General features: G+C 44.0%; 1 protein-coding gene across 4 annotated transcripts in view; it reads left to right on the forward strand.

Annotated features, from left to right (window-relative positions):
- OTUD5 (OTU deubiquitinase 5) overlaps positions 1 to 21094 on the forward strand; it is a 1783333-nt gene that overhangs the window by 1415110 nt on the left and 347129 nt on the right. For all 4 annotated transcript variants that reach the window (XM_044080259.1, XM_044080261.1, XM_044080260.1 and 1 more), the window contains exon 4: positions 10644 to 10800. In XM_044080259.1, coding sequence (XP_043936194.1) covers positions 10644 to 10800 — 157 coding nt within the window. The remainder of the gene's footprint in view (positions 1 to 10643; positions 10801 to 21094) is intronic.

Here is a 21094-nt window from a genome sequence, read left to right on the forward strand (position 1 = left end):
GGGGTACACAGTAAACGAAAAGAAGTCAAAACTAGTACCCTCACAAAAAATGGCATTCCTGGGTGCCAGCTTGAATACAATGGCCCAGAAGGCTTACCTTACACCAGACAAGCAACTACAACTGACTCAATATTTCAAGACAATGGCAACAAAGACCCAATTAACTGCAAGAAAAATTCTGCAGGCTTTGGGCTTCATGGCATCTTGCATACTAATAATACTATTTGCAAAGCTGCATATGAGGAAATTACAGTGGTACCTAAAAAGCGTATGGTCTCAACACAGCCACAGCTTGGACACAATGATATCTCTCATTCCCTGCCTACAACAGGAATTTCTATGGTGGTCACAGGCATGTCACCTCAACAAGGGTCAGGCTTTCTCCTTGCCCCCAGCCAGGCAAACTATCACAACAGATGCTTCAGACTACACCTGGGGGGCACACATGGCAGGACAATGCATTCAAGGCCTATGGACTGCAGATCAAAGAAATCTGCACATAAATCAAAAAGAGATGCTAGCTGTACAGAAAGCTCTGACAGCCTTCAAGGATCTATTACATCCAGGACAACTTGCAATAAAGACGGACAACACCACAGTAATGTGGTACATAAACAAACAAGGGGGTACACATTCCTACCCTCTATGCAGGCAAGCAATGATCTTATGGGACACAGCTCTGGCTTACCAAGTTCAGTTGCAAGCTCAATTCCTGCCAGGACAGAAGTACACATTGGAAGACGACCTCAGCAGAATCATCAAGGATCCACATGAGTGGAAACTGGATCCACAAATATTTGCAATGATGACTCAAAAATGGGGCCTTCCAGACATAGACCTGTTTGCCAGTCCTCAAAACTATCAACTAACAAAATTTTGCACAAGGTCATTTCACCAACAAGCTTGGAAAGTGGACGCACTCTCTTTCAGTTGGAAAAACCTGACAGTATATGCCTTCCCTCCATTGCCTGTCCTCACAAAGGTTCTTCTGAAAGTCAAAAAGGAGAGACCACGACTGATTCTCATAGTCCCATACTGGCCACGCCAGCACTGGTACCCGCTATTGAGAAATATGGCCCACAGCCCACCATGGATATTGCCTCAAATCCCCCATTTACTCACACAACAAAACAATCAGATTCTTCACAGCCAGCTCAAAACTTTAAATCTGGCTGCATGGCAAATCAACTAAACATCCAACCAGCTCCTTTTTCACAAGCAGTTCTGGATGTTGTTCTGGAAGCCAGGAGGCCAAGCACCAGGAAGGCTTATTCAGACAAATGGAAAAGGTTTTGTGCCTGGAACCAAGCTAAAGGTCAAGACACAATTCAGCCTCACATGCCTCACATTCTGCAGTATTTAGCTGAGATGTTGCACAAAGGACTTTCTTTTTCCTCCATTAAAATCCATGCTTCAGCTATTTCAGCTCATTACAACACGGATCCACCTTTATTTTCACATCCTCTTCTAAGACAGTTCCTCAGAGGGGCAAAAAACATTAAACCACCCAGGAGAGCTCCTACACCAACATGGGACCTCAATTTTGTTCCGGAAAAACTAACGCTACCTCCCTTTGAACCAGCTTTCTCTGCAGATCTTTAGTTCCTATCATGGAAGACTGTCCTGCTCCTAGCAATAACTTCAGCTAGAAGAGTCTCTGAGCTACAGGCACTAATGGCAGTGGAACCTTTCATCATTTTTCATCAAGACAGAGTTTCTCTATGAACTAATCCTTCCTTTATGCCTAAGGTGGTTTCCAGTGTGGCTTTAAATCAAACCATCCACTTACCCACCTTCTTCCCAAATCCACAGAACAAAGGTGAGAGACTCCTGCATTCCTTGGACATTCACAGGCAACTTCGTTACTACTTGGACAAAACTAAGGCTTTCAGAAAATCTGACCAGCTCTTTGTATCCTATGCTACAGCTTCTCAAGGGAAGGCTATATCAAAGCAAACCATTTCCAAATGGATAGGTCATTGCATACGTTTCTGCTATACCCATCATGGGAAACCACTCCCTGCTACCATTAGGTCCCACTCTACCAGGGCTACAGCTACCTCTACAGCCTTTCTCAGGGGGGTTCCAACCAAGGAGATTTTAGAAGCTGCAACTTGGAGTTCAGTCCACACCTTTACCAAACACTATCACTTACCACTTTACTCTAAGACCAGGGCGGGCTTCGCCACTGCAGTTCTGCAGGGCCTTATAGCCTCCACTAACCCTCTATGATACCTCCCCCCTACCTTAGCTTTGGGATTCAACCCAAGTGTGATGACTGCAGCAGGGTAACACGATGAACATAGTACAGTTTTGTACCTACCATAAATGTAGATGTTCCAGTGTTCACCCTGCTGCAGTCCAGGTTACCCTCCCTCCATCCCCTCTGATCTGCTGGCTAAATCTCTTCAATACCTTACTGATGTATTTGCTTATAGCTGAAGGGATTTTGTGTTTGTGCAAGGGTTACTCCATTTGGTACTAATTTCTGACCACCGTTTTTGGGGACACCTGACATCTGGGGCAAGAAAAACTGAAGAAAATGGCGTCTGTTCCAATATATATATATACCCCTGGTGCACTGACGTCAGGGAAGAGGCGACAGCAACCAATGCCGGACCAAGACTTTGGAATTCCGGCAGACTGCGCGACCGCCTGACGACAGGATAACCCAAGTGTGATGACTGCAGCAGGGTGAACACTCGAACATCTACATTTATGGCAGGTACAAAACTGCACTTTCTTTAGATCTTGATCCTTTGTGCCCTGCCCTTTAACTGCCTATTTCCCCTGCCATCAAGACGATGTCAGTCCCCAAATTCAGATGTGCTATTACTGTATCAGTTGATCTTTGAGGAATCCTCTTTGATGTCCCATTTACTCTCCCCACTCTCCCCATGTGCTTGGATGGCATCTTCCCCAGTGCCTGCTGTTGGGAGTTCTTGCTAAGTCGAGATAACATGCATTTATATAAACATTTAACAGTGGAAGTGCCAGATATTCTTTTTTTTCTGGATTTGCAGGAAATTATCATAGGTTCATAGGTAGGTACTAGGCTATCGGCCTTAGGGCCCATACAAGCCTAGCCAAAGAATGTACCCTGGCTTTCGCCACCCAAGAAAATTATTTTCCTGTGCCCCTGTCAAGCAGAGCCACAGAAGTGATCCCCAGGGTGAATTTCCCATTTCCGATCCAATCATCAAGATTTTTCTTGAAGAGTGCTAATGAGCTCTGTTTGACATAGGTAGACTGTTCCAGAGTATGGGAAGTCTCTGGGACAGGAATCTATCCCTCTAGCAGGGTCTGTTTATTGTGGTGATAAGGTTAAGGTCCCTAGAGCGTGTGGCTCGGAGGGATTGGGATTTCTTTAAGTGGAGCATGTCCAACAGCTCTGGGTTTGACATAGCTTTGTATGTTAGGCAGAGATCGCCCCTGAGTAAGCGATATGCGATGGAGTAAAGCTGTAGTTTTTTGAGACTGTCTGCATAGGGCATCTGAAAACTGTGAACCCGATATAAATAGCAAAACAACACAAAGGAACAGGAAAAGATGCCACAATAGTATCCTGGATGGCGGATGCCAGAAAATGCGCCAAAACAGATGAAAAAGTAAACTTGGCAAACACTGTAGTGATAAACCACGCTGTTCTAAATTTTGTAAAATAAAAGTCCAACAGTTTAATACGAACCACACCATAAACCAAGACACTGTTTTTATTTATTTATATCTGGTTCACAGTTTTCAGTTTGTTCAAGGACGATACTGTTTTGTCTTGTGTTGTTTTGCATAGGGCATCTGTTTGAGGCCAGTAATCCTCTTTGTGAGGTATTTCTGTGGTCTTTCCAGTTGTTGTAGATGTCTTTTGAGGTACATACCAAAAGGGGCGTTGTACTCTATAATGGGTCTAATGAGTGATGAGTAGAGGGGAACAATGACCTCTTTTTTTCCGGATGAGAATCCTTTTGTGATGAGATGAGCCATGTAGAAGGATTTCCTGACCACTGTGTAAGCAGTTGAAGGCAAACTTGTACACTTTTGTAATGTGGTATATGGCATCCTATTGTGTATGAGTGTAGAAAGTGCCCCTGAACATGTTTTTTTTAAGAGAAAAATCCAGAAAGTAATGGAGTGTCCCTGTTTGACCCCTACTCATCAGCTGATGAAGTAATGTGCCTGATGTTCTTCGTCTTCCATTGCTGCAGTCCTGACTATTGGGTATAGTCCGCGTCCAGTCGGCCCGAATACCAGAGAGATGATCGCCGGTAGCTGGCGTCCCGGTCATGGCTATCCTCAGTCTTGCCGCATGGTCCGATGCAGAAGCAATTTGTGCAGGTTGGCGTTCTGAGATATTTCGAAACCGGAGTTTCAGACCGAAACAGAGTTGGCTGTACCCGTTGGGGAACATTTTGGTTTTTCTTGCCTCAGTATTTAACCGGATGTCAGAAAAGTGAATAACTGTATTTCTTGTGGGAAGCAGATACCGCATAGGGATTATCATACATTGTGTATACCTTGTTTAGGGCCTGAGCCGGCGTTGTTGGTTGCCGTTCTTGTGCTAGATTTAACAAACGCACTATTAAGAGGAGGCTAGATTGTGCCAGGTTAGTGTTTGGGAAGCGTTGTAATTATAATATGCCGTCGGATGTTCCGACGCCTGCTTCACCCAAGAGGCGCAGGGACAAAACAGTGAAGCCTAGGGTTGATGAACCGGCAGTCCTCAGTGGAGCCAGAGGTTTTGCCAGGAGTTTCCATGGAGTCTCAGGCAGAAACTTTACTGTTACAGGATGTGCCCTCTCAGGAGGTAGGCCAGGCTGAGGGGCCTCCTCAGGTAACTGTTCTTCCTTCTCTTCCCAAGGTAGTTAGGGCCTCTCCTTCTGTTGCCAAAGCTTCTTTAGAGGTAGGCCAAGTTCAGCTTCTGTGGGGCTTCTCCTAGCATTTCGGCTCTGTTCCTAAGAAACATATGCTTAAAATGGCAGAAGATTTGATTACTCTGATTACTGGTTCTATACCCCCGCCTCTTAACAGGTCTAGGGTGGAACAGGAGTTTGATAGTTTTGTACAGTGTTCACAGGCTTCAGAGTGTTCTGTGGAAGACTTACAGGAGTATCCTACTTATTCTGATTCGGATGTGGATGATTCGAGGATTTCTCATTTTCAGAGACACTACACACCATGAGGGAGCATTTTAAATGGGAAGGCCAGGATTACTCTGATTCCAGGAAAAGGCTTAGGAATTTTTGTTTTGCATAGGCCCTTAGCTATTCCTCCTGTGTTGAATGTGGTGGAGGATGTTTTGCAGAGGCTTCCCTGAATCCTGACTCCTTACCTCCTGCTCCTGTTAAGCCTGATAGGTATTATAGGGTGCAAGCTCATAAGTATTTGTTTAAGAGTCAGAAACTGTTTCTCAGGGGCCTAAAGGTGTTAAAGCTTCTGTGGTTAAAAATCCTGTACCCTCTGATAAAGAGGCAAGGGCTTTGGATAGGTGGGGAAAGAAAATGTATACTTCTTCCACTCTAGCCATGAGGGCGTTGAATTGTCAGTTTCACATGCTAAAATATCAAAATTATCTCCTTTCACAATTGAAATCTAAGGTGGATGCTTTGGCGGAAGGTATTGAGTGTAAAGAGTTGCTGGATTTGGTTCATGTGTCTGAACAAGTGGGTAAGCATTCTTTGCAGTGTGGTTTTGATGCTGTACAGGCCTCCTCGAGGGTGGCTGCTACTAGTTCTGTTCTTCGCAGGCATGCCTGGTTGAAGGATCAGAATTTAGCTGAGCATGTTAAGACAAGGATTTTGGATGCTCCTTTACAGTCTGATGTGTTGTTTGGATGCCTGTGTAAGCGGTTTTAAAGAAAATGGAGGACAAAGCTAAGTCTATGCAGACTGTTAAAGATTTTGTTTAGTAGAAATTGGCCTGCTAAGGGGTGGACATATCCTGCTTATGATTCCCAGTCTAGGGGTAGGTCTAGGCGTGGTAGGGGCAGGGCTCAAGGTTCTTAGGCCTAGATCAGGAGTTCACCTGCTCAGACTTCTGGTGAGGGCAGGGGTCAGTCCTTAAACAGACACAATGACCTGCCTTTTCAGCTGCCAGTGGACTCTCGTCTGGCAGCTCCTTTGGGAGGAAGACTGTCTCTTTTCAAAGAAAATTGGGATTTAATTACTCAAGACAGATGGGTGTTGGATATCATTCATCACGGTTACAGATTTTATTTCCACACAATGCCCCCTTTCAAAGGCATGCCAGACGTTCCTCCTCCACAAAGAAAAGAGGCTCACAAGCAAGTTTCTCAGTTACTCCAGATGGGGGCCATTCAGCCAGTTCCTGTATCAGAAAGGGGCCTAGGTTTTTATTCTCGCCTGTTCCTAGTACCAAAGAAGGGGAACACATGGAGACCAATTTTGGATTTATCTATCCTCAACACTTATCTGGACATTCCCAAGTTCAAGATGTTGACGTTACAACAGCTTTTACCTCTACTGGGCAAAGATCACTGGATGGTAACTTTAGATCTCAAGGAAGCTTACCTTCATGTGCCTATAAGGCTAGGTTGCAGGAAGTATCTAACTGGAGATTTTCATTATCAGTTCTCTGCATTGCCCTTTGGCTTATCTACCGCCCAGAGTATTCACAAAGGTTCTGGCTCCAGTGATAGCTTACTTCAGGCTTCAAGGAATTCAAATCTATCCTTATTTGGACGACTGCCTGATTCTGGCTCAAGAAAAGGAAGACCTTCTACAGCATCTGGAATATGTCATAGCAGTGCTAAGATGCCTAGGGTATTCTGTGAACGAAATAAAGTCCAGTCTAGTACCCTCTCAAGACATGTGCTTTCTGGGTGTGAGACTGAATACAGCAGCCCAGATGGCCTTTTAACCCCGGACAAACAAAAAGAGTCTGTCACTTTACTTCCATCAACTATCTCATCAGTCCGTGCTGACTGCAAGGACAGTCCTTCAAGCATTAGGGTTCATGGCATCTTGTATTCTGGTGCTTCCCAATGCCAAACTGCATATGAGGAAGCTGCAATGGTATCTCAAAAATGTATGGACACAGCACTGCCAGGATTTGGACACTGTCATTCATATAATACCTTGCCTTCAAAAAGAATTCCTGTGGTGGGCCCAGGAATGTCACCTAAACAAGGGACTCTCTGTGACCCGGCCAGAGGCGAGTCAGATTTTAACGACAGATGCCTCGGACATTGCTTGGGGAGCTCATCTAAATGGAAAGTGGATACAGGACAAGTGGCCTGCCAGACTACAGCATCTACATATCAACATGAAGGAGATGTTAGCAGTCCAGTTTGCATTGATGGCTTTCAAGGAGTTACTTCTTCCAGGGCAGGTGTTGATTCTAACAGACAACACAACTGTCATGTGGTACATCAACAAGCAAGGGGAACACATTCTTATCCTCTATGCAGGCAGGCAATGATCTTATGGGAGACCGTTAAGCTTGCAACTAACTCTTCAGGCAAGGTTTCTGCCAGGAGCACAGAACTCCTTAGCAGATGTGTTAAGCAGACAAATCATGGATCCCCACAGTGGAAACTGGATCTTCATGTATTTCAGAAATTGACAGTGTCATGGGGAACTCCAGACATAGATCTGTTCGCTTCTCCACTAAACCACCAGCTGCCAAAGTATTGCACAAAGGGGTTTCATCACACAGCTTGGAAAGTGGATGCTCTGTCTTTCAGTTGGAAAAACCTTCATGTCTATGCCTTTCCACCTCTGCCTCTTCTTCCAAAGGTACTATTAAAGGTCAGACAAGACAGGCCAAGGATGATTTTGATAGCTCCAGATTGGCCTCGCAACACTGGTATCCACTACTACGGAGTCTAGTAAAGAAGCCTCCATGGCCTTTACCTCTGATTCCTCATCTGTTATCTCAGAAGGACGGTCATCTGCTCAATGTCAAGCTTCACTCTCTTCATCTAACAGCCTGGCATATTCTCTGCTGAAACACAGCAGGTCTCAACTTCCTCAACAAGTTTTAAATGTGATTATGGAAGCTAGAAGACCTAGTACAAGGAAGGTGTACGAGAAAAATGGAAGAGATTTTTATTTTGGAGTACAGCAAAGAATTTGGAGATTTCTGAGCCTAATTTGAGTGTGGCTCTTCAATATCTTACTGAGTTATTGGACAAAGGTTTGTCCTTCTCTTCCATTAAGATTCATGCTGCAGCAATTTCAGCTCACTATGATTGTGACCCACCTTTGTTTTCGCATCCTTTGTTCAAGCAGTTTCTTAGAGGGGCAAAGAATATAAGACCCCAAGAGCTCCTACTCCTGCTTGGGATCTCAATTTTGTGTTGGAAAAACTTACTCTACAACCTTTTGAGCCTGCGGCTACTGCTGAATTGAAATACTTGTCATGGAAGACTGCTTTTCTGTTGGCTATTACTTCTGCAAGAAGGGTGTCTGAGTTGCAGGCCCTTATGGCAGTTGAGCCCTTTTGATTTTCCATAAGGATAGGGTATCAACTAATCCATCCTTTATGCCTAAGGTGGTTTCTAGTGTGGCTTTAAACCAAACTATTCATTTGCCTACTTTTTATGCAGACCCCCAAAATAAAGGGGAAAAGATTTTGCACACTTTAGATGTACACAGGCAGTTACGATATTATTTAAGCAGGACTAAGGATTTTAGGCAGTCTCAGCAGTTGTTTGTTTCTTTTGCTTTGAGTTCACAGGGCAAGCCTGTGTCAAAACAAACTATTTCCAGGTGGATTGGCTTTTGCATTGCATTTTGTTATTCCCATCATGGCAAGGAGATTCCATCTGGGATTAGGCCTCATTCCACTAGGGCTACTGCCACTTCAACAGCATTTCTAAGGGGGGTGGCAACTAAGGATATTTTGGAAGCAGCTACTTGGAGTTCAGTGCATACTTTCTCTAAGCATTATCACCTTCCTATCTACTCTAAGTCTAGGGCTGGTTTTGCCACAGCTGTTTTGCAAGGCATGTTGTCAGCTCCTACTTCTTTATAAATTGCCAGCCTCCCTTACCTCTGCTTTGGGATTCTACCCAATAGTCAGGACTGCAGCAATGGAAGACGAAGAACATAGTACAGTTTTGTACCTACCATAAATGTAGATGTTCGAGGATTCCATTGCTGCAGTCCAATTCCCTCCTTCCCTCTGATTTTAGGGGTGGTTGTGTAGGTGAGTTTACATGCTTATGTTTTTGTATATATTGTTGTATATATTGTACAGGTTTTTGGTGCAGGTTTTCTGGGACTTGTCTTTTTAGGGTCTTCTGACATCTGGGGCAAGAAAAGACTGAGGATATGACGTCGGTCATGCGCATTAGTACCCTGACGTACTGACGTCAGTCTAAGGCGCCATGACCGACGTCAGCCTTATACTCTGGTATTCGGGCCGACTGGACGCGGACTATACCCAATAGTCAGGACTGCAGCAATGGAATCCTCGAACATCTACATTTATGGTAGGTACAAAACTGTACTTTTTCCCATGTGGTTAACTAGTTCTAGCTAAATTATTTTGAGTATGTTTTCCCTTTGGAGCTATTACAGGAAAAGTAATAAAATGTTACCTTTTACAGTTTAGTTGGCCAGATGAGGTGTCAGAACAATGCTGGAGATAGGAAATGATGCCTGACACAAGTATGGTTATTTGGGTGTGGAATATGATTGACAGAACTTTATTTGTATGTGAGAACATTTTTGTCTATCAATTGCTCAAAAACGGAGCAATCAAATGACTCTAATGCAGTTTGAAACTAATATTACTTTCACTTTGCGTTTTTGCAGAAAGGGACAAGCCTTCCTGCATTCCAGTGATGGGGGAGGGATGTATATCTGTATGCAATTCGCTCTCTGTCTCCCTCTCTCCTCGTGTGTGTGTATAATGTATAAGTACGTGTGTACACACATGTGTATGTATGCGTGTGTGTGTGTGTGTATGTGTGTATATATATATATATATATATATATATATATATATATATATACATATAGGTGTGGATACACGTGTGAGTATGTGTGTGTGTATATATATATATATATATATATATATATATATATATATATATATAGGTGTGGATACACGTGTGAGTATATATAGATATATATACACACACACACGTATACATTTGTATACAGTACAGGGTTTTATTCTATTGGGTTATTGGCAAGGCTTAAAATAGTCCTTCAGGGCAATTAGCATAGTATTCAACAATGAACCTATGAACCTATGATTAAAAGTTTGGGATGGTGTAAAGATAGATGAAAGTCCATGGGTGAAATGTGTGTTAGACTTGCTCAGTTTTCCTGTTTCCTGCTTGTCTAATTTTCAGTTCATAAGCATGTGTTTATTGCTAAATGCAAATTTCTTGCACCAAAAGTCAGCGAACACTCAGAATGGAAAAGGAGTTCCTCTTACAGCAGTTTTGCATGGGTAAAGAGGAAGTGGACTTGGGGAGTGGTGTGCACAGGAGGCGATATAGAAAGCTTTTATTTTATTGCTTAAGAGATTTGTTTTCTCCCTAGATTTGTTGATCATATCACATGTAACTGAAGTGATTTTTCTTGTGGTCAGATTTTATTATTTACAGTAGCCATTGTATTTTGTAATTGTTTCTAAATACCATGCACACATACTCTCTGTTTGTTCAACAGGTAAAAAATGCAGATTATTTTTCTAACTATGTGACTGAAGACTTTACCACATACATCAACAGGAAGAGGAAAAACAACTGCCATGGCAACCACATAGAGATGCAAGCCATGGCAGAAATGTACAACCGACCAGTTGAAGTGTATCAATACGGCACAGGTATGGTAACTGGCAAATGTGTTCCTTGTATGCTTTGCTGTGAATTGTTGTGCATTTTCATTTTTTGACACTGCTGTGGGGAACTCTGAAAATATTTTTTTCTCATTTCTTACAGCTGGCCATTTTCTAAAAAAGGCTGTTTAAGACACCATCCTGTAGTGTCATATCTTTTTATACAGTGTTGGAGGGTAGGCTATACAATCAGAAGAAAAAGACTGAGGGAATAAGAACAGCATTGAGGCTGTCTGCAAAGTAACTACTGTATGGGCTTAGAACTGTAGCAGAAAGCCAGAAAGATTTACCTTAAAGTTTCACTTGATTTTTTAAGGAAAATGGAGAGAGGAAAAAGTTTCCCATCTCTTTCCATTCTCCTTTCCTGCGCAAGTCCTCTTCACCCTGATAAATGTAATGGAGACTTTTTCTCTCCCCCCTTTTTGCTTGTTCTTTTCTGTTTGTAAAATGTACTTGAAAAGAGAACAATGACTTGTGCTAACATTTTCATTTACGTGCTGATAGATTTGCCTGAAATTGTGGTTAATGGAGCTCTCATTTTCTTTGTAAAGAATCAGTAATAGCAAATTACATCATTTTTGAGTACCCACGTTATGATTTCTACTGTTACAGAGATTTTATCATCTGTTCTTATGTTATTGTGAGGCCCTACCCTAGCCTTTAGACAGGTTTCAGTGGATCACTTGTATGTGGCCAGTATTGCTAAGAGCTGTCTTTAGTTGTTTTTGCTGATGTTCTTCGTACTTCACTGTTGCAGTCATCATACTTGGGTTATCTGCCTGCAGGTAGCCCTCAGTCGGCCCGAATACCAGAGTCTTGGGATTTCTGGGTCGGATGCTGTCACCTCTTCCATGACATCAGGTCGTCAGGGGTGTAAAACATGCAGCCGACGCCATTACATCAGTCTTTCTTGCCGTGGAGGAGCCCGAAGCAGAAGCAGTTCGCAAGTGCCGGTCGGCCACTCCTGAAATTTTCGTTTTTCGAGTTTCAAACCTGAAGTCTTCTAAAGCTAAGATGTTCTTCATCTCACATTGCTGCAGTCCTTACACTTGGGTAGTCCGCTGTCCTCGGTCGGCCCGAATATCAAAGTATAAGGCTGACGTCAGTCAAGGCGCATTTGACTGACATCAGGACGTCAGGGTACAAATGCGCATGACCGACGTCATATCCTCAGTCTTTTTTGCCGCATGGTCCGATGCAGAAGCAGTATTGCAAGTGCTGGTTGGCGTTCTGAAATTTTTCGTTTTCGGAGTTTCAGACCGAGTCAAAGTTGGCTAAGTACTGCTAGGGAATATTTTAGTTTTTTCTTGCCTCAGTGGTTTACCGGATGTCAGAAAAAGTGAATAATTGTATTTCTTGTGGGAAACAGATACCGCATAGAGACTATCATACTTTGTGTATTCCTTGTTTAGGGTCTGAGCACGACGTTGTTGGGTGTCGCTCTTGTGCTAGATTCAATAAGCGCACTATAAAGAGAAGATTAGATTGTTCCAGGTTAGTCTTCGGGAAGCGGTGCAATTATAAAATGCCGTCGGATGCTCCGACGCGCTTCTCGAAGAAGTGCAAGGACAAAGCAGTTAAGCCTAGGTTAGAAGAACCGTCCATCGGACGCCGGTTCTTTAGAGGTGTCGGTGGAGCCGGTGGTTCCACCGGAGGTTTCTTTGGGATCCCAGGGAGAGACTTTGTTATTGCAGGATGTGGCCTCTCAGGAGGCAGGTCAAGGTGATGAGGCTTCTCAGGTTACTATACTCCCCTCCCTGCCTAGGGTGGTTAGGCCCTCTCCTTCTGTTTCCAAGGCTTCTCCCAGAGGCAGGCCAGGTTTAGCTTCAGTTGGTGTCACCCCTAGTTCTTCAGGAACTGTGCCCAAGAAGCATATGCTTAAAATGGCAGAAGATTTGATTACTTTGATTAGGGGTTCTTTGCCCCCTCCTGATAAGAGACCTAGGGTGGAGCCTGAGCTAGGGAGTTTTGAGCAGGCTTCGGATGTTTCAGAGTCTTCGGCTGAAGACTTGCAGGAGTACTCTCCGTATTCTGATTCTGATGTGGATGATTCTACTCCTTCTGCTTCTCCTCCTGAGGATTTTTCTTTCAGAAACTCTTCATTCCATGAGGGAGCATTTTAAGTGGGAAGGTCAGGACTTCTCTGATTCCAGGAAAAGGCTTAGGGAATTTTTGTTTTTACCCAAGCATAGGCCTTTGGCTATACCTCCTGTTTTGGATGTAGTGGAAGATGTTTTTACAGAGGCTTCTCTTAATCCTGATTCTTTGCCTCCTGCTCCTGTTAAACCGGATAGGTATTACAGGGTGCCTGAAGCTCATAAGTATCTTTTAAGAGTCCTAGGGCAGACCCAGAAACTGTTAGCCAGGGGCCTAAAGGTGTTAAGGCTTCTGTTGTCAAGAATCCGGTTCCTGCAGATAAAGAGGCCAGGGCCTTGGATAGATGGGGAAAGAAAGTTTATACTTCTTCCACTCTAGCTATGAGGGCTTTGAATTGCCAGTTTCACATGTTGAAATACCAAAACTATCTCCTTTCACAATTGAAGTCTAAGGTTGATGCTCTGGCGGAAGGTATTGATTGTAAAGAGTTACAAGATTTAGTACATGTTTCTGAACAGGTGGGTAAGCATTCTTTGCAATGTGGTTTTGATGCTGTACAGGCCTCGTCTAGGGTGGCTGCCACTGGGTCAGTTCTTCGCAGGCACGCCTGGCTGAGGGATCAAAATTTATCTGACCATGTTAAAACAAGGATTTTAGATGCTCCTTTACAATCTGATGTGTTGTTTGGTTCTCCTGTTGAGGCAGTTTTAAAGAAAATGGAAGACAAGGCTAAGTCTATGCAGACTGTTAAAGATTTTTTGCAGGTTCAGCCTCCAAAGTTTAGTAGAAATTGGCCTACTAAGGGCTGGACGTATCCTTCTTATGATTCCCAGTCTAGGGGTAGATCTAGACGTGGTAGGGGCAGAGGTCAGGGCTCTTTCAGGCCTAGAACAGGGAGTTCTCCTGCACAGTCTTCGGGTGAGGGCAGGGGTCAGTCCTTTCGTAAGCAGACCCAATGACCTACCTTTTCAGCTGCCAGAGCCTTCTCGTCTGGCAGCACCTTTGGGAGGAAGGTTGGCACTTTTCAAAGAAAATTGGAGTTTAATTACCCAAGACAGATGGGTATTGGATATCATACACCACGGTTACAGGTTTTATTTCCATACCTTGCCTCCTTTCAAAGGCATGCCAGACGTTCCTCCTCAACAAAGAATAGAGGCTCACAAGCAAATTTCTGTGTTACTGCAAATAGGGGCCATACAGCCGGTCCCTATGCCAGAAGTGGGCCTAGGATTTTATTCTCGCCTGTTCCTAGTACCAAAGAAGGGGAACACGTGGAGACCAATTTTGGATTTATCTATCCTCAACACTTATCTGGACATTCCCAAGTTCAAAATGTTGACGTTACAGCAGCTTTTACCTCTGCTGGGCAAAGATCATTGGATGGTAACTTTCGATCTCAAGGAGGCTTACCTTCATGTTCCTATCAGACTAAGTTGCAGGAAGTATCTGCGTTTTCGAGCTGGGACTTCTCACTATCAGTTCTCTGCATTGCCCTTTGGCTTATCTACTGCGCCCAGAGTGTTCACGAAAGTTCTGGCTCCAGTGATAGCTTTCTTCAGGCTAAAAGGAATACAGATCTATCCTTATTTGGACGATTGCCTGATTCTGGCTCAAGGAAGGGACGAGCTTCTTCATCATTTGGAATATGTGATAGCAGTGCTAAGATGCCTGGGGTATTCTGTGAACGAAATAAAGTCCAGTCTAGTACCCTCTCAGGACATGTGCTTTCTGGGTGTAAGACTGAATACAGCATCCCAGATGGCCTTTTGACCCCGGACAAACAAAAGAATCTTTCCCTTTACTTCCATCAACTATCTCATCAGTCCGGCTGACTGCAAGGACAGTCCTTCAAGCCTTAGGGTTCATGGCATCTTGTATTCTGGTGCTTCCCAATGCCAAACTGCATATGAGGAAGCTGCAATGGTATCTCAAAATGTATGGACACAGCACTGCCAGGATCTGGACACTGTCATTCAAATAATACCTTGCATTCAAAAGGAATTTTTGTGGTGGGCTCAGGAATGTCACCTAAACAAGGGACTTTCTGTGACCCGCCAGAGGCGAGTCAGATTTTAACGACAGATGCCTCAGACAAAGCTTGGGGAGCTCATCTAAATGGAAAGTGGATACAAGACAAGTGGCCTGCCAGACTACAACATCTACATATCAACTTGAAGGAGATGTTAGCAGTCCAGTTTGCATTAATAGCTTTCAAGGATTTACTTCTTCCAGGGCAGGTGTTGATTCTAACAGACAACACAACTGTCATGTGGTACATCAACAAGCAAGGGGGAACACATTCTTATCCTCTATGCAGGCAAGCAATGATTTTGTGGGAGACTGCTCTCAGTTTACAGCTCAATCTTCAGGCAAGGTTTCTGCCGGGAGCACAGAACTCCTTAGCAGATGTGTTGAGCAGACGAATTATGGATCCCCACGAGTGGAAATTGGATCCTCATGTATTTCAGAAATTGGACAATGTCATGGGGAACTCCAGACATAGATCTGTTCGCTTCTCCACTAAACCATCAGCTGCCAAAGTTTTGCACGAAAAGGTTTCATCCCACAGCTTGGAAAGTGGATGCTCTTTCTTTCAATTGGAGCAATCTTCATGTGTATGCCTTTCCACCTCTGCCTCTCCTCCCAAAGGTACTTCTAAAGGTCAGACAGGACAAGCCAAGGATGATTTTAATAGCTCCAGATTGGCCTCGACAGCACTGGTACCCATTACTGAGAAGTCTGGTACGGAAGCCTCCATGGCCTTTGCCTTCGATTCCACACCTGTTGTCCCAGGAGGACAGTCATTTGCTCAATGTCAAACTTCACTCTCTTCACCTAACAGCCTGGCATATTCTGTTTTGAACCATAGAGGGTCTCAACTTCCACAACAAGTTTTGAATGTGATTTTGGAAGCTAGAAGGCCTAGTACAAGGAAAGTGTACGCAGATAAATGGAAGAGATTTTTATTTTGGAGTGCAGCAAAGGATTTTGATGTTTCTCAGCCTAATTTAAGTGTGGCTCTTCAATATCTTACTGAGTTACTGGACAAAGGTTTGTCCTTCTCTTCTATTAAGGTTCATGCTGCAGCAATTTCAGCTCACTATGACTGTGACCCACCATTGTTTTCTCATCCTTTGTTCAAGCAATTTCTTAGAGGGGCAAAGAATATAAGACCCCAATGAGAGCTCCTACTCCTGCTTGGGATCTCAATTTTGTGTTGGAGAAACTCACTCTACAACCTTTTGAGCCTGCAGCTACTACTGAGTTGAAGTATTTATCATGGAAGACTGCTTTTTTGTTGGCCATTACCTCTGCAAGAAGGGTTTCTGAATTGCAGGCCCTTATGGCGGTTGAGCCTTTCTTAATTTTCCATAAGGATAGGGTATCTTTACGTACTAATCCTTCCTTTATGCCTAAAGTGGTTTCTAGTGTGGCTTTAAACCAAACTATTCATTTGCCTACTTTTATGCAAATCCCCAAAATAAAGGGGAAAAGATTTTGCACACTTTAGATGTACACAGGCAGTTGCGATATTATTTGGACAGAACTAAAGGGTTCAGGCAGTCTCAGCAGTTATTTGTTTCTTTTGCTTTAAGTTCTCAGGGCAAGCCTGTGTCAAAACAAACTATTTCTAAGTGGATTGGGTTTTGCATTGCTTTCTGTTATTCCCATCATGGCAAAGAGATTCCAGCTGGAATTAGGCCTCATTCCACTAGGGCTACTGCCACTTCGACAGCTTTTTTGAGGGGGGTGGCAACCAAGGATATTTTGGAGGCAGCTACTTGGAGTTCAGTGCATACTTTCTCTAGGCATTATCACCTACCACTTTACTCTAAATCCAGGGCTGGTTTTGCCACTGCTGTTTTGCAGGGCATTTTGGCAGCTCCTGCTTCCTTATAGTTTGGCCATCCTCCCTTACCTCTGCTTTGGGATTCTACCCAAGTGTAAGGACTGCAGCAATGTGAGATGAAGAACATAGTACAGTTTTGTACCTACCATAAATGTAGATGTTCAAGATCCACATTGCTGCAGTCCAATTTACCCTCCTCCTTCCCTCTGTAGTTAGAGGTGGTTGTGTGGGTTGGGTTGTAAATATTGTGTATATTGTATATATCGCATATAATTAGTGCAAGGGTGGTTGGTTGTTTGTTTGCTGTCTTTTGGTTTTGACCTTTATTTTTAGGGTCTTCTGACATCTGGGGCAAGAAAAGACTGAGGATATGACGTCGGTCATGCGCATTTGTACCCTGACGTCCTGATGTCAGTCAAATGCGCCTTGACCGACGTCAGCCTTATACTTTGATATTCGGGCCGACCGAGGACAGCGGACTACCCAAGTGTAAGGACTGCAGCAATGTGGATCTTCGAACATCTACATTTATGGTAGGTACAAAACTGTACTTTTCTCATTGGAGATCCTTTTTTCTTGCTCTAACCGATGTCAGGAAAAAGTTAACAATTGTCTTACCTGTGGAAAGCAAATACCTCACAGAGATTTTCATTCTTACTGCGTCACCTGTTTAGGCCCAGACCACGACGTCCCTCGCTGTCAGTTTTGTGCCTTGTTTAACGCCCGAACCAGTCGTTGGGCTATCTTTGTCGCTAAATTCTTTCACTCTCGATGTTCTTCGTGTTTCACTGTTGCAGTCATTACATTTGGGTAATCCTGCTGGCAGGTTGCCCTCAGCCGGCCTGAATTCCAAAGTCTTGGGTCCTGCGTCGGCTGCTGTCGCCCCTTCCCTGACATCAGGCATATAAAAGAAGCAGCCAAAGCCATTTTCTTTAGTCTTTCTTGCCTCGCGGTGCCCGAAGCAGAAGCAGTTCGCAAGTGCCGGTCGGCCGACTGACTCCTGAGATTTTCGTGTTAGAGTTTCAGATCCGAAGTCTTCAATAAAGCTAAGTACCCCGTTGGGGAAACTTTTTTCTTGCTCCAGACCGATGTCAGAAAAAGCTAATAATTGTATTTGTTGTGGGAAGCAAATACCTCATAAGGATTTTCATTTTTACTGTATTCCTTGCCTAGGCCCTGATCACGGCGTTTCTTGTTGTCGGTTTTGTGCTAGATTTAACCAACGTACTATTAAGCGTCGGTATGATTTTGCTTTAAACTATTTTGGATGCCGGTTTAATTATCCAGAAATGTCGTCGGATAGCCATCCGACTACTGGAGTTCACAAAAAATGCAAAGAAAAGGAAAGAGATAGACAACCGTGGCCCAAAACCGATCACGAAGCTTCTCCTAAGCCAGTCGCCGGTTTGCCAGTCCTCAGTGACGCGCTTTTGCAGCCCCTGACGCCCGCTACTTTAGAGTCGCAGGCTGCTACTGACTCCCACGTGGAGTCTGCCATGCCGCTGGAAACTCAAGGTATTGGAGCCTCTGATATTATCCCTTCAGATGGGTCCAGAGCCACTGAGCAGGCACCGGCTTCTGAGGGTGTATTCAGACCTAAACATTTTTACATCAAACCAATTTCAGCTTCTAAGGCAAAGACTAAAGGACCTTTCAAAGCAAAGAAACAAACTCAAGAGCCACGTGGTCAGGCCTCTATGCCCAAAAAACAGATGCTCAAAATGGCCAAAGACTTGATTACCTTAATCAGGGGTTCCCATCCCCCCTCCTGAAAAGAGGCCTAGGCAAGAGTCTGACTATGAATCTTCTGATCGGGTTTCCATTTCTTCTGGTTCCTCTTCTGATCAGGAATATTCTTTTCCCCCCTATCAGGATTCTGATGCTGAAGAATCTATACCTTCAGCTTCTCCTCCAGAGGACTATTCTTTTGGGGAAACCTTACATACCATGAGGGAGCATTTCCACTGGGGGAGCCAAGATTTTTCAGAATCTAAAAAGAGGCTCAGGGATTTCCTTTTACTACCTCAACACAAGCCACTAGCCATCCCACCTGTGTTAGACATTGTAGATGATGTGTTTTTGGAGTCTAGTCTTACCCCTGACTCCTTAACTCCAGCTACTGTTAAGCCTGACAGGTATTACAGGGTTCCTGACTCTCATAAATTCCTTTTTAAAAACCCTGCTGCAGGCCCAGAAACTATTTCTCAGGGTCCCAAAGGAGTCAAGGCTTCCGCTGCAAAAGCCCCTACCCCCTCGGACAGAGATTCTAGGGCACTGGATAGATGGGGAAAAAGGTTTACACATCTGCTACCTTGGCTATAAGGGCTTTAAACTGTCAGTTTCATATGCTCAAATATCAGTAACATGTCATGGCATTGCTTAAACAGAAAATGTTGTTAAAACTCTGAATGTTCAGAAAACAAGGAAATGCAGGATTTATTGCATGCAGCTGAACAAGTTGGAAAGCATACTTTGCAGTGTGGTTTTGATTCTTTAGAGGCCTCCTGCAGGACCACAGTCACAGGTTCTGTAATTAGGAGGCATGCTTGGTTAAAGGAACAAAATCTGATCATGTTAAAGCTAAATTATTAGATGTGCCTTTACAGCATGATACTTTGTTTGGTGTTAAGGCAGAAGAGGTGTTAAAGAAAACTGAGGACAAAGCTAAATCTATGCAAACGGTCAAATATTTTTTTACAAGTACAGCCACCTAGGTTTAGTAGACACTGGCCAACAAAGAATTGGTCCTTTCCTGTGTCAGACAGACCTCAAAGGGGCAGATCCAGACGACCTAGAGGCAGATCCCAGGCGCAAGGTTCATACCGCCCAAAGCAATGGGGGGCTTCTACCTCCAAAGTTGGAGAAGACAAATCACAACCGTACAGGAAACCAATGACTTCCCCCTGCCTGCACCAAGCACTTATCTCCTGGCAGCACCATTAGGCGGAAAATTAGCACTTTTTTCTCAAAATTGGCACATTATAACCCAGGACAAGTGGGTCCTAATATCGTGTCACAAGGCTACAAGTTCCATTTCCATACCCTGCCAAAGGCAAACGGCTGGCTAGATCTGCCAAAAAAACAATGGGCAGAGGCACAAAAACAAGTCTCATCCTTCATGGACATGGGGGCCATTCAACAAGTACCAGAGCAAGAGCAGGGACAAGGATTTTACTCAAGACTGTTCTTGGTACCCAGAAAGGACAAGGCCTGGAGGCCAATACTGGACCTATCTATTTTGAACACATTCCTGGATATACCAAAATTCAAGATGTTGACTTTGCAGCAGCTTCTGCCCATGCTGGGCAAGAACGCTTGGCTTGTGACTTTAGACTTAAGAGGCATACCTGCATGTCCCAATCAGACAAATATGCAGAAGATACCTCAGATTCAAGGCTGGTTCAATGCATTACCAATTCTCTGCACTGCCCTTTGGCTTATCTACTGCGCCCAGGGTCTTTACAAAGTGCCTGGCACCAGTAATTGCATTCTGCAGACAAAGAGGAATACAAATATATCCTTACCTGGATGACTGTCTAATTCAAGCAGAGAACAAGGACATTCTTCTACAGCATCTGGCGTTTCTGAAAAGACTTCTAACATGCCTAGGGTACACAATTAATTGAAAAGAAATCAAAACTAGTACCCTCTCAAGAGATAATATTCCTAGGTGCAAGCTTAAATACAACTGCCCAGATGGCTTATCTCACGCCAGACAAACAAGGCAACTGACTACCTATTTCAAAATGTTGGCAACAAAGGCCGAGTTATTTGCAAGAAAAATTCTGCAGGCTTTGGGCTTCATGGCATCCTGCATCCTATTAATTCCATATGCAAGGCTGCATATGAGGAAACTTTAATGGTACCTAAAAAGTGTTTGTATTCAACATTGCCACAGCCTGGAAACTGATTACTCTTTCCCTGCCTGCAGCAGGAGTTTCGATGGTGGGCAAAGGTTTGTCACCAAAACAAGGGACAGCCATTCACATTACCCCCAGCCAGGCAGACACTAACAATGGATGCATCAGATTATGCCTGGGGGGGCCCACATGGCAGGAAGATGCATTCAGGGCACATGGACCTCAAACCAAATGCATCTACATACCAATCAAAACGAGATGCTAGCAGTTCAAAATGCCCTGACAGCCTTCAAGGACCTACTTCATCCAGGACAACTACTGATAAAGACAGTCAACACCACCGTCATGTGGTATATAAACAAGCAGGGGGGAACACATTCCTACCCCCTTTGCAGACTAGCCATGACTTTGTGGGACACAGCATCGACTTACCAAGTACATCTGCAGGCACAATTCCTGCCAGGAAGGAAAA

The sequence above is a fragment of the Protopterus annectens genome, chromosome 8.part0, assembly GCF_019279795.1.
Source record: "Protopterus annectens isolate FY-2018-M chromosome 8.part0, PAN1.0, whole genome shotgun sequence".
Classification (NCBI taxonomy): Eukaryota; Metazoa; Chordata; order Ceratodontiformes; family Protopteridae; genus Protopterus; species Protopterus annectens.